This window comes from Carassius auratus, chromosome 34 (genome assembly GCF_003368295.1).
Source record: "Carassius auratus strain Wakin chromosome 34, ASM336829v1, whole genome shotgun sequence".
NCBI classification, from domain to species: Eukaryota; Metazoa; Chordata; class Actinopteri; order Cypriniformes; family Cyprinidae; genus Carassius; species Carassius auratus.
Window position 1 is genome coordinate 10,296,431 of NC_039276.1, and position 13,448 is coordinate 10,309,878.

At 40.7% G+C, this 13,448-nt stretch overlaps 1 protein-coding gene across 1 annotated transcript in view; it reads right to left on the reverse strand.

Annotated features, from left to right (window-relative positions):
* The window catches only part of plcl1 (phospholipase C like 1), a 55,214-nt gene that overhangs the window by 6,466 nt on the left and 35,300 nt on the right, over window positions 1-13,448 (reverse strand). Inside the window, exons 2-4 of the mRNA XM_026217916.1 lie at window positions 9,457-10,080; window positions 6,488-8,176; window positions 2,552-2,914 (exon numbers count right to left, since the gene is read on the reverse strand). Of these exons, the coding sequence (XP_026073701.1) occupies window positions 2,552-2,914; window positions 6,488-8,176; window positions 9,457-10,080 (2,676 nt within the window). The remainder of the gene's footprint in view (window positions 1-2,551; window positions 2,915-6,487; window positions 8,177-9,456; window positions 10,081-13,448) is intronic.

A 13,448-nucleotide genomic window follows, 5' to 3' on the forward strand; every position in this document is an offset into this window, starting at 1 on the left:
GCAGCACACCTGTTTTCAGCATTGATCATATTTTTGTGGAGATATTTCTGTGGAATACTTTTTTTTTCTTCAGAATTCTTTAAAAGATAGAAAGTTCAAAAGAACAGCATTTATTTTTATTACATATAGTACTCTTTTGTAACATTAAACATTATATACTTTTGATCAATTTTATGTGACCTTGCTAAAATTCTTATAAAATAATATAAAATAATAATATAAAAAAAAAAATAAATGGACAAAAATTAGACACCAAACTTTTGAATAGTAGAGTAGTCAAAGTATACAACCACAACGGCAAGATCTCTAAAATACAAGACAGCTAATAGTATGAAAACTTGAAAAATGGTGACATTTATATTGTTTGACACTGCTTGTAATATGCAAAGCTACTATCATGAGGCAGAGGCAAAATAATGAATAATTTCCTTTATACAGACAGATAAACCTGTGCAATTTATCTGTTTTCTATGTCTGTATGACTGCTAAAAGCCCCAGCTTTAAGTCTAATCACATTTCAGCTTTTTATCATACATTTCCCTTCATTAAATTTTGGCAGATAGAGAGCTCGTTTCTATTTCCTACCTGGCAGAATCACACAGCCACAACCGTGATTAACAAAGCCATTTGGAGATGAATGTGTGTGTTCAGGAGGCTTCATGTTGGTGATTAGTCTGTATATCTGTTTATTCGCATGAGAAAGAAGTCCATAGGGTGTGTTGTGAATAAAGTGGAAAATGTTGTGTCGCTGATATATTATACAAGAAAAAGGAATGGAGATGAAAGGATAACGTCTATGTACAGTATAAAGTGGCTCCATAAAGAATCTAGACACTGAAAATGTATGAATGTCATTGCATTAGATAAGAAAGTATAAAACCAAAAGGCTTTTAAAGAAAGATAAGTATGACTTTGGGCTAAATATATCACAAACAAGTCTGTAATAGTCTGGTTAGCACAGCCGGAAATATATTTCAATCAGGACCACTTCCATCAAGTATATTTATGACAATTATAATTGCATACAGTTAGTGTTGGCGGTATGGTTATGTTCTGGGCAACACTCCACACGCCTGTCCATGCAGCCATGCTTGGACAGAGCGGGGAGAGCAGCAAGACAAACCCCCCTGGGGTACAGAACAGAACCATTATAAGCATATATAGAAACAATTCACAATTACATGAGTTGTAAACAAATTTGATAGAGAATGCTTCCAATGAAGAGACTGTAAAGAAAGAATTAAGTTAAATCGGATACAGGTTCAGTTGGTGGAGTTGGGGTAGGAGGAGGGAGTTAATTGCAAGCAGCGATGCAATGGAAGAGACGCTGAAGAATGGGAATTTAAATAGACCTATGGTGATAGGTGTCAAGACTGGATTGGTACACGTCAGTAACAGCTGACTGTCAGCTGATGCAAGCGTGACTAACATGACCTGACTGAACTAATGTGATGCTCGATACCTGTGGTGTGTGAGGCAACAGATTTATCATTTTACTAATAATCACTATACAAATTACAGTAATTGCGCAAAGGTAAGACTAAAGTAATGGTTCAATTAGTTTTGGGTCCACTGTCTGGTTGTGTGTTTACCTCAGAGATCAGCAGGTTTTGTAAACACAGTAATTATGGATGTCGAGTAACTCCTCTTCCTCAACACAACACACTGCAGTTGCATCGGATCCTGGCCCTGTCACCTGACCCCACAGATACTCTACCCTCCATCCTTCCTCTCCTTACATTCACCCATAAATCATACCTTGACTACACAGAGTCTAGGTCAGCAGAACTGTGGTGGTTTTGTTTGTTTGTTTTTATTTGTTTTTATTATTTATTTATTGCTTGGTTTAATTTCTTGAGCTTACTTGAAAATTCCGATCAACACATCGTAATGCTAGAAATGTGTGTGCTTGCATAATTTAGATAAGTTAAACCCCAGAAATGTCAAGTGAACTGAGCTTTGCTTTCACAATGATTGGCCATACTCCATTGAGGTGGTGTCTGGTTTTTACATGTTCAGAACTGAGACTTGCAATTTCATGTCAGCTGATTTTTAAAGGAACAAGCCACTATTTTTGAAAATTCAATCCATTCAGCCAATCTCCGGGTCTGGCGGTAGTACTTTAGCTAAGCTTAGGATAGATCATTGAATCTGATTAGACCGTTAGCATCTCACTCAAAAATGACTAAAGAGTTTCTATATTTTTCGCATTTAAATCTTGACTCTTCTGTAGTTAGGTTGTGTACCAAGACTGACGGAAAATGAAAAGTTGCGATTTTCTAGGCTGATATGGCTAGGAACTATACTGTTATTCTGGCGTAATAATCAATGAACTTTGCTGCCTGTAAATATTAGCACGTGAAAATAGTCCCCAGCTAGGTAACTTCCAATAAGCCTGTTTTCAGGCGCTGCCTAATATCATTGCGCCTGCTGCACCAATGGTCTTTTCAGCCTTTTTATCTTGGTCTTTTGAGCAGGGTGTGGCTGGCAAGTAGTGAAGAAGTCAAATTGCTAGTATTACTGTTGTCTGAACATGCACCACCTCCCTTACCAGTGCATCCTCTCGCAGGTCTGTAGCTTCTCGCAGAGGTCCGCTGGCTGGGCGGAAAGCATCATCCAGCACTTTGATTCCCGTGTTACGCAGAGTGACGTACTCCCGTCCACGCCGCACTCCTCTCCTGACGGACAGACCCCGTCTCTGGGCCTTTCCCCCACCTCTGCGGTTAGTGATGGCGATGTGTACAAACAGGCTGGCATGGGGCAAAGGGTCTCCAGCAAGGCCCAGCAGGGGCACATTGCGGTAACCAGGCTGTAGACACTCAAAAGCGATGGTGTACTGGCCAATGAAGTCATCACCTATATAATCATCATCCAGAACTACGAAACGCAGCAGGGCTAGTTCAGGCATGTTCACCTGAAAGAAGAAAACAAACATTAAATCTATTTTTTGGCTTCTTCAGGTGTGCAACATTCTACAGGTGCAGCTTTAAGTGTGTAAACAGACACTTGACACATGAGCAGACATTCTGAAATCTGAAGCATGCAAAATTTTGTGCCAAGCACTAAAACAACGTACCACTGTAACTGCAGAATATGGTAACTAAAAGATAATTTACATAAAGTGCATTTCCACGGTCTCATCTACTAAAATATGGAAATAGTTTGCATGCACATACAATCACCTGAACATCTGGCTATGTAGGACAAACATACACATTAATAAGCAAGGACACAAGTCAACAAAACCATGCATCTTGCACAACATGAATAACTGAGGGATTGTTACAGGTTGAAACAACTTACAAAAATGACTGTGTAACTGTTGTTAGAGGTTCACATAACTAACGCACTCACATAGTAAAAGATACATTGAAAATAACAGGAAGTCTGTATTTGTAATGTGTAAAACGCGACAGTAAGTTATTAAAATTTTATCAAACGTCATGATTTTCTGTAAAGCTGCTTTGAAACAATGCAAATTGTGAAAAGTTCTACACAAAAAATTATAATTAACGTGACATTGAGACGCAGGAAAAGATGCAAAAGCATTCTATCGGATCCCTCCAGGGGATGTGCATTTGTTCCTCTGTATGTGTGTGCGTGTGTGTGTGTGTTTGTTAGTTAGTGGGACTCTGATAGGTGTACCCCTCCCATGACTTATAATTGCATGATGTCCTTGAGCTCCAAGCAACAAGAGACAAACAAATGCAAACAACAAGATGCACAATTCCCCAGGACAGAATGTGTGTGCGTGAGAGACATATTTGTGATTTCACTGGATCCTTCTCAAAAACCTCCCCTTCAAATAACCATATGACACAGTCTTTGATTTAAATAATTGTCTACTTGCAGTACAATATGTGTATGATGTGGAAACCAATCCAAAAGCCACATATCTACCTTAATACAAAACATGGAAGTACAGTGTGTCTGGAGATTCATATTGGAAGATTATTGTTGTTTCTAGCTTTGACAGGAGTTGTTAACATAACCAAAAAGGGACAACAAGCACACAAAGCAAAGAAACGTTGTGATGGTACTTACTGTTTTTTTAAGAAACTTATGGATAATAGCACTACTAATGGATTCTGGTTCAATACATGACAATAGCGTGTTTCTTGAGAGCTTACACACTCTGCTTTTTGACAGAAACTAGTATTCTTGACAAAATTATTATTTTTTTTAGCTAGCAAGACAATTTCCTCAAACACACACTAATTTCGCATTTCCACCGATGCCTAAAGTACCTTGAATATTAAGCAAATAGTCTGACGCCTGCGCGCGTTTCTCAAAACAAAAGTATTTTGGACTTGCGTCCTCAGTAGTTAAGACTCTGCGAGTTCGACTCGGGAGTGTGAGCTCCCGCGGACGGGACGACGCAAGTCCGATAATTCTGCAAACAGCAGCGTACTTGATACTGCAGTTTTCCTCACTGTATATTTACAATAAGACGAAATATATCAAATACCACTGCCTATTGTAATTTTCATTTAAACATATTAATAGCTGCAGAAGTGTAGTTCAGGGAAATGTGTAGGCCTATATATTCTACATAATAAAATTTAATATTATAGCAATATTATAGCAACTACTTTTTATTTTCATTTTATAGATAAATTGAATAAAGACCAAAGATTTAACTGTTAGATTTACCCAAAATTAATTATATTTTATGTTTAACCACAAAACAGACACCAGAGCCAGCGGCAAATGTCAGAAGGACTAGCCGAGCTGAGACTGCTCTAGTCAGATAGCTACATGAGCACTGAGCTCCCGCGGATCGCATTGAACGGATCGTCTCCGAAATCGCCAAAAAATTTAAAATAGGCGCTATCTTTATAAATAAACCACAGATTTTAGTTTTAAACAAATACATTCTCACCCCCAAAAGTTCAGGAGGCTTTGAAAAAGTGCTACCTCGCGAGCAGGGACTTTCTGAGGGGCATTTTTTTTACCTGGAACTTCATTTTAGATCCTGGTTCCTGTGGTGGAAACACATCGAGTCCCAACCCAAATTCCCTAGTTCCTGGGTAAAGTTCCAGTAGTGTAAACGTGGCTTAACTCTCCTCAGATGAACGTTGTTAAAAAATTTGGTGATTGGTTTCAGCAGTCTTGCTCTACACCTAGAGTGCTGCATGTTTGTGTCCACTTCATTGCACTGGAAAATCACAGGTAAAACAACCCCTCTCCTGCACCAAGAAACTACCTTCCTCTGCACCTCGTTATTAAAGCAGTTTAAATTTGGCATGCAACTGTAATTAGGCCCTGCTAAAAGAAAGGTCACATCATTGAAACAAATATGCTGGAAGAAACTAGCACCCACTTAAAGTGCAGTGTAATGAGTTATCTTGACTGTACATTTAAACAATCCAGGGCAAGAGCATTAGTGTTAGCAGGCCATTACGTTTGGATGTAGATCTTCCCTAATTACAGATCTAAGAAGAGTTGTGTTAAGTTGCACACACTTGCGTCATCCCAGTGCATCCATGAGGACAGACTGCAGCCATTAACCTAATTTTGGTTTGTGAATCACAGGTCAGTACATTCACGTTATTTATGTATGTGACATTTCTGCCATAGTTGCCAGCTCAGATTAATGCATACTAAGAAATGAAAGCAAATGGAGCAACCAGTGACAGCTCACCTTTCATAAACTCGCTGTATTCGATCAAGATATGTTCATGTCTAACTACATGGAGACGAAAACTGCATGCCTCCAAAACAGCATTCAAAATAAAACTCAGATTCTGTCTAAGATAAGCATTAACAGCAGAAATAGCTTTCAGCCATGTTGTTGTCCTCTGAAATCGGTGTATGCTTAGCCCAGGCAGTGGCAATTTGTTACAGAAACACAAGCCTGTCAGTGGTGTTTGTCACAAAACGGTGGCAAAATATAACATGTTAACATACGTTAGTTTTTCACCTTGCTAAGGGAGATCAATGAGTATGTGTGTTAGGATATATGATAGGCCATATCTGAGCTCGGTTGGAACTGTGTTAATATTGAATGCAGCAGGTAATCAGTGTAAGTTGGCTCAGTTGCTGCTTCATGGAGTGCAGCATTCTGATTAAGACACATGAGAATGGACACTGCCCTCAAGACTGATACACACAAGAGAAGCTTAAAATAACCTTACACGTCACTGACCACACCACAGAACACCGGGTCAAAAACCCACAGGCAAGGTGTCATGTAAAACGTCTAATGGCTCAGTGCTTAATCTCTAATTTTTTTCTTTCAGATGTACTGCTGATCATTTGTTTTAAGTGTGTACATTCATTGTTCATTCATTTTACCATGGTAGAAGGGTAGAGGACAATCACAACCTGTTTGAAAGTTCACTGCAACTGCCACTAGGGGGCAAATGCAAAAACCCTATGCAAATGTTAGTGATGGTGAAAAGGTCAGCTTTAGCTTCAATAAAGTCTTCCAGCATCACATATGAAATAAATTAGATTTATATTCATATGGCAGTCTCACACTCACCTGGAACTCAAACGTCTCGTCAAACAGTGGGTCATCCTGGTTCTGGGCAGCAGTGCGAGTTCTCTGCTCTGTGCAGTCTGCAGGAACTCCGTGCAGCTCCAGCACCACATATGGGTCAATGACCTCACCTTTGGCACCAGAGCCTTGTGGCTTGGGTAGACTATGGGCACTAATGACCTTCACCCTGAGTGTTTGTGGTGGTACACCAGGCACACAGCCTTGTGACTGGGCACTAAAGTAGGAAACCTCCTCTCGCATTACTGCTGGACGAAGAACATACCCACACCCACCATTCTGCATAAAACGGCCACGGGTCAGGTCTAGCATTGCACCTGGCGTCTGCTGGTTGAGTGCCACCAGTTGCACACCTCCTTTCCAGTAGCCTTGTGGGTTTGGGTTGCTAGAGTCTAGTCTTACAGAGCTGGGCCGCACACGAGTTAGACTGCGCTTTGTAAAGTTCACCAGCTCCTCTGGGCTCTCACTGGCCAGCCGCCCTGCCTCTCCTTCCCCAAGAGAGCACAGGGTCCAGTAAGGGGGGTCAAGGGTCATAGGTGTACCTGGTGAAGATGGAGTGGAGGGGGGAGAATGCTGCTGGGATGCCTGTGCACTCATCCGGTGAGCATAAAAGTTCCGACTTCCAGTACGAGCGACTGCGATGAGATCGGACAACTCACGCCGCAAACGGAGGCGTCTTGGCTGTGGGGGTGGGGGAACAACAATGACCAACCCCAGTTCCTCTTCCCCAGGGATAGTCATTTTTCTGCCAGCCAGAGGACCACCACCACCAATCTCCTCATCCTCCTCAGATACCTCTCCTTCAGAACCTTCCTCTTCTGGGGGCAGCTTCTTTCCGACAAGAAGCACCTTTCCCTTCAGCTGCTCCGGAGAGGGTAAAATGATTGCACGACCTCCGAGACTGACAGGCAGAGATTCAGGGGTATGAAGCTTGAGTCCAAAAACCTTTTTTAGGTGTTGTGCAAGAGTACGTTGCTGGGAAGGTGAGCAACGCTGGCATAAATACAGCAGCAGAGGATACTGGGAGGTGAGAAAAGCATACTTGTTGACTACTTCCAGGGCACTACGCAGAGTAACAGAGCCATGATGGTGATGATGATGGTGGTGATGATGATGCTTTCCATCTGTACCATGGTCTACACCCAAAAGTGGCTCCCCTTCTGGCCCATCGGTAACCCCTAGCTCCAGACACCGACAGCCAACCTGCAGGGCTCGAATGAGACCCCCAAGATCAGCCCGGCCATGCACTTGGTCATCCAGCAGGTAGGAACGGTAGGAGGCACTAATGAAATAATGAGATAGGGGCATCTTCATGTCCTGGCACACATTCTGGTGCTCAGGGTCTAACAACTTGCACTCGGCTGACTGTAGGTAGCGGGTAAATCCATCCAAGCCCAGTAGACCTCGCTCACGCCCAGCTGCAGAGGGCTCAAAGCGACTAAGAAGCTCCAAGCAGCCCTCAGTGGTGGCCAATGAGAGACCTTGCTCAGTCTCCAGGAAAAGACGCAGGTCCTGGGCATCAAGACACTCTCGGTCTTTAGATAGTTGCACTAGCAAGAAATAGACATCAGGTCGTGTACACAACTCGCAGTAGGCTTCCTGGAATTCTTCCAGTGTAACATGAGAGGTTAGCTTCTCTTTGCTCCGCTGAATCTCCTTAAAGCGCAATCGCACCTGATAAATAAAAAAAGACAGTTATATTAATGTTTTTTTAAGTACACCTACTTGTGTTGTCAGCACATTGTATTGACAACACTGAGATAGAAACCCAGAATTAGTCATACTTTAAGTATGATTAGAAGATCATTAAACCACACACTATTACCATTGTGCTACTGCCTAATGAACTTGTTCCTGGGGAATGCCTTGCTTTAGATATTAAAGTATCTACTAAATGATAAACAAAAGAACATAAGGACTATTGTCAGGTGATGGATGGTTACTGAGTTCAAGCAGTCTACTATAATTATTATCTGCTTATAATTCAAGCATCATTTTTTTGGGGGGGGGGGGGGGTTGTTTCTGGAATAAGAAATGCTGAGGTTTGGATTTTCTTCCTTGAAAATAACTTTGAAACTTAATGGCGACATTGGATAGAAAATGTAAATTTTTTTGGTGTTTGCATATAAATGTCTAAGCAGTGTGTGGACCCAAACACCCTACAATGATAAAAGTCCATTCACTCTTATTTTGTAATCCCCAAAAACCTAAGCAATCTCAATTATCAAGCGGTTTTGTTTTTCTTCTGGAAAATGGGCATCCAACGTCCCCTTTAATGAGCAATCACAGTACAAAACTGTTACAGACCAGAGGCAAATTAAAAAAGCAGCTAGTGGCAGATAGTGATTTGAGTGATTCTTGAGAGACAAAATGTCACAAGTCATACAAATTCAGGGACAGCAGATTTTCACAGGGCCTAGATGGTGTCCCCCATTTTTCTAATTTGGATACAGCCAGGAGCAAACGGAGTCATGTCTCCTCAATTCTTGCCTTTTTTGCCTTTACTTGTCTTTCTAGACACATGAAGCAGATGCCTCACACTTGCTGTCACAAAGACTTGGAAACTTGGCCTTGTGGCTTCTGTCTTTCCTCCTCATGTCCCCAGCTGTCCAGTCCACACACAGACACGCATGCATGAAACTACTGTCACAGCTGCCAAATTGAAAAACCAACAATTGCCGTGCACCTCAGCAAGGCTGGCTAACAAGTCAAGCTAAGTAATGATTCAGAGAGGTGAGCTCTGGAACAACAATTATATTGCCTGTTCACATTTCTGGCTCTAGTAGTATGATTCTTGTTTTATTTGTCCTACATAAAAACTGTTACAGTATATGCATTTCTGATTGCTTTCAATTTGGGGAGTCAAGCATTCAGTACTGTTTGGCATTTTCTGAACCCATTTGGTCATTACATTTATTTTGTGGTTTAAATTGAATTATAAGAGAATGTCTTACCTTTGCTTCCTTTATGCCTGGGCAGAGTTTACAGATGGTGGCTACTGCCGTATCTTCAGACACAATTCCGTGTCCATCTTCATCAACCAATGCAAACTCTGCCGCCAACCAGTTCCACCTCATTGTGCTCCCAATACTGCCGTCTCCCATCCCTCCATCCCCTCCACTCCCTCCACCAACTGCACCAGGGTGAGACAACAGGTACCGCAACCCTGTCACCCAGATGTTGGCCACATCGGCAGAGAGTGCAACCAGGTCTAAGGACTGATACTCGTCACCGTGAAAGATGGAGAAGGCTGCTTCTTCAGCGAGGTGATCGGATGGGCCATTGTGGAGAAAAGTCTCTGTGCTTTTCCCTGTGCGGACCTCACGGATGGCAGAGATGTCAAGTCGAGCCCGGTCACCATCTTTCTTGGAGGGTTCCCAGCGGAGGCAGGCCAGCTCAGAGTCCAGAGTGTAGAATCTTGAGTAGATGCGAGAGTTGGGTCGCACTTTCTTTAGCTCACAACCACCCTGCATGAAGGCAAGGCAATCTGCAGCACTGCTCACCTTCTTTTCTGATGGCATACTGCTAAAAGAAACCGTTTTCTTTCTTCCACCACTGATCTTGGCCACTGAAGGGTCCTTGAGAAAAAAAAAAGAAAAAAAAATTGAAACAATGTGAACAACAAAAGAAGAAAACGTCAATGTCATTCTATATAGTGCTGTTCTAATAAAGCATCTTAGCAAAAAAGCAAGATGGAAACGGTCTCATTCATCACAAAAGGCGCTTTGTGTCTGTCGGTTTAAGTTATGTTATGTTTCAGCCTGAAATAACTTTATGCACATAACAATGGAGGCAAATTTTTGCACATTAAAGAAGCTGCTAAAATATCCCTGTTTTTCCTTCTGTTCTTCTATTCTGTTCTTAATTCTGTATTTGTAATTTTAAATAGTTGCTGGTTTTAAAATGTGTGCTTGCAGAACTGTCCTATATATATCCTAATACCTCAAAATTAAGCCACAAAAAAGCCTCATAAAAGAAACACATTATGTCATTGCAGTAGTTAGAATGTGTAATCTGGGATTTCCACCCCAAGCCATTTGGCACGAATCAGACTGGCTCTCATAACAAATACGCAGGGAGTATCCACGCAGAAGCTAATGAACTTCAGACATACCAAATATCAAAAATGGGCTTTATATAATCAAGACATGAATAATCCCATTGGAAAGTCTTCAGTTTCTCTGCATGTGTCATAACTATTGCTTTTTAAATCAAACACACCTAAAAGATAATAAAATAGGCAGAAAAAAAATCTAAAGATTCCACTATATCTGTCTAGGGACCAGAATATCATATATAAACTTGGGTGCTGAGCTCTTGTGGCCAGCAAGGAACTAGCAACCACTACCAGCATCCTATACCAACTAGCAACACTTCTGAATTCACCCAGAAAACATCCGCAACACCCTGGCAAAAACTAACAACACGTCAGCATCTTGTCAGCGAGTTGATTACACTGGGAAGAACCACGGTCTCATTTAGAACCCCAATTTAATATGGGTAAACTTTCAGTATTGATTTTGCACAGTTGTTTTACCTGTATTTGGAAATACAAGGTGCAATGTGTTGTGCTTCAGGTTTGAAGGAAATGTTTATAAAATGTAATTTTATGTCAAGACATTGTTTTTTTTTTTGTTTGCTTGTTTTTACAGCTTCGTTATTATCAAAATTCACTTCTTTTTGAGTCAAGAAAGAATCAAGCACAAAGCACAAGAGTCCTTCGGCTGAGCAAAACCCATTGACATTCAGACCAGAGCAGCAGTGTATGAGGTCAGGTCAGAGAGTACAGTGTGCAGCCACTGAGCACTCGGACATGTTCATTTGTCTTCGTTTGTCTTGTTTCTATACAGCTGGCAGACTTCATTCCTCAAAGCGGTTGTGTTTCTGGATCAGAACCTGCATGACGAAACAACAGCCTGCCGCTGTGAATCCAGGTCAGCAGGTGTTTGCGCAGACGGTGTGATAGCGGAGCTGAAGCAATCAGGGTGAGCCAGACAGAACAGTGTGTAGTTTAGCAGGAATGACCATGCAAGGTTAAAATGCAACTAAAGTGGGTAAACACCCAAGGTCACCAGGAGAGAGGGTAAAAAGAAAACCTGTCCAGCCATCTATGCCAACTACCAATTAGGGTTCTCCAGAAAACAATGGTGACAAGTCTGCAAAGCTTTTAATGTATTGTTCTAGTCTAAAAGTGCATCTATCAGACTTAATCCCACTAAGTGCACTTCATTTTGCTTTGTTTTATTTTTTACTGATTTGTTTTTTGTGTTTTTTGAACAAAGAATGAAGGGTCTACAAGTGCGGTAAGGAAAGGATTGTAAGAGACTATTAGCTGAGGAATATGAAAAAAGGGCGAGAAACATAGCAAAGAAAAACTAAGAATAATTGAGATTGAGGGAGAAGTGCAACAAAACACTCACATACACACTGCTGGAAAACCTAGAAGGTAGGTAAAACGCACAGCTTTCCTCCACAATATAAAATTACACAGACATTATAAGCAATTTCCCACCATAGGTCTGAGAGGGATAACAGAAGTATTAAACACAGCAAGTGGGGAGCTGGAAGATGAAGTGCGGTTAAATTTAGATGTGCTCCCATCTCCACTTAATCAAGGGAAAGAGGAGGAGAATGAAAGGGGAGCACAAGCACTAGAGAGAAGGAGATAATAATTGGAGGTTGGATGGATGGAGGAAACTGAGGACAGAGGAGAAAATGAGGAGTGACGAGGGGAAAAAAAGTAAGAACTAAAATGTGCCAATATGGGTACTGGTGATGGTTCAGACTGAGGAAATAACCCTTGATATATTGCTAATAGACCTGACTGGTTTTAATAACAGTTGAGCCCCTGCCCTTTAAAAACCCCTCAATGACATCAGCCTTTTCTACTGTACTACTGAGTCCTCAATGAACCTTTCCAAAGCTGCCTGAGGCTAGACTTTCACACAGCACAGTGTTTACTACGGTCATCTGCTTAAAGCTTACAACAAACACTGTGGACTGAAAGGAAGACAACCGAGCAAATTCACAAATTGAAGGCTGTGCAAGAATATTTTATATTGACAAACGCAGGATGAGCAACAATTAGTCAACTAGTAGCGAGGTCTAGATTTTTCTGTTTACACTACCATTCAAAAGTTAAGAAATTAATACTTTTATTTAACAAAGATGCATTCAATTAACTTAAAGTGAAAGTAAAGACTATTAGAATGCTTTCGGTTTAAAATAGATTGTTTTTTCAAACTTTATATTTCTCAAAGAGACCTGAAAAATGATTGCAATTTCCACAAAAACACTGATAGTAAGAGATGTTTCTTGAACACCAAACCATAATTTCTGAAGGGTCATGTGAAATTCAGCTTTGACATAAGAGGAATAAATTAAATTAAATTTTTTTGTTAAAATACAAATGAGTTTTAAATAGTTAAATAAATCACAATACTACTGTTTTATATGGAAGAATATTAAGGACTTTTTTCAAAAGCAATTGCAAATTGTATTTTCAAATGCGTTTTCCACATGTGGGTGCATAAATTGTGACATAATCCAAATGCAAATGCAAATGCAAATTTTAAATTAACGTTTTCATTTGCTCTTTTACAAAAGCACAGTGACTGCCACATTTCAAATGAAAAAAGTTTTGTATTGGAGCCTGTCTTATTTAAATATCAATACTACCACATTTTCACTCTCTCTGCGTCGTGCATGTAACCTGCCAAAACTCAAATGGAATCGCAATTTCTTTTGCATTTGAATTTCCGATGTCTACATGGAAAGCTGTAAATCAATGTCAGAGGCGGGACTACACTAGGGGGCATGTTTGTATTTGAAGATCTATTGAAAGTTGTATTGGAAAAAAAACAGTGCCAATCTATATTTATTTACTCATTTTCCACCTTATTTTATATAATTTCATATTTTAACAGTTTTAATCAGTTATGGAGCA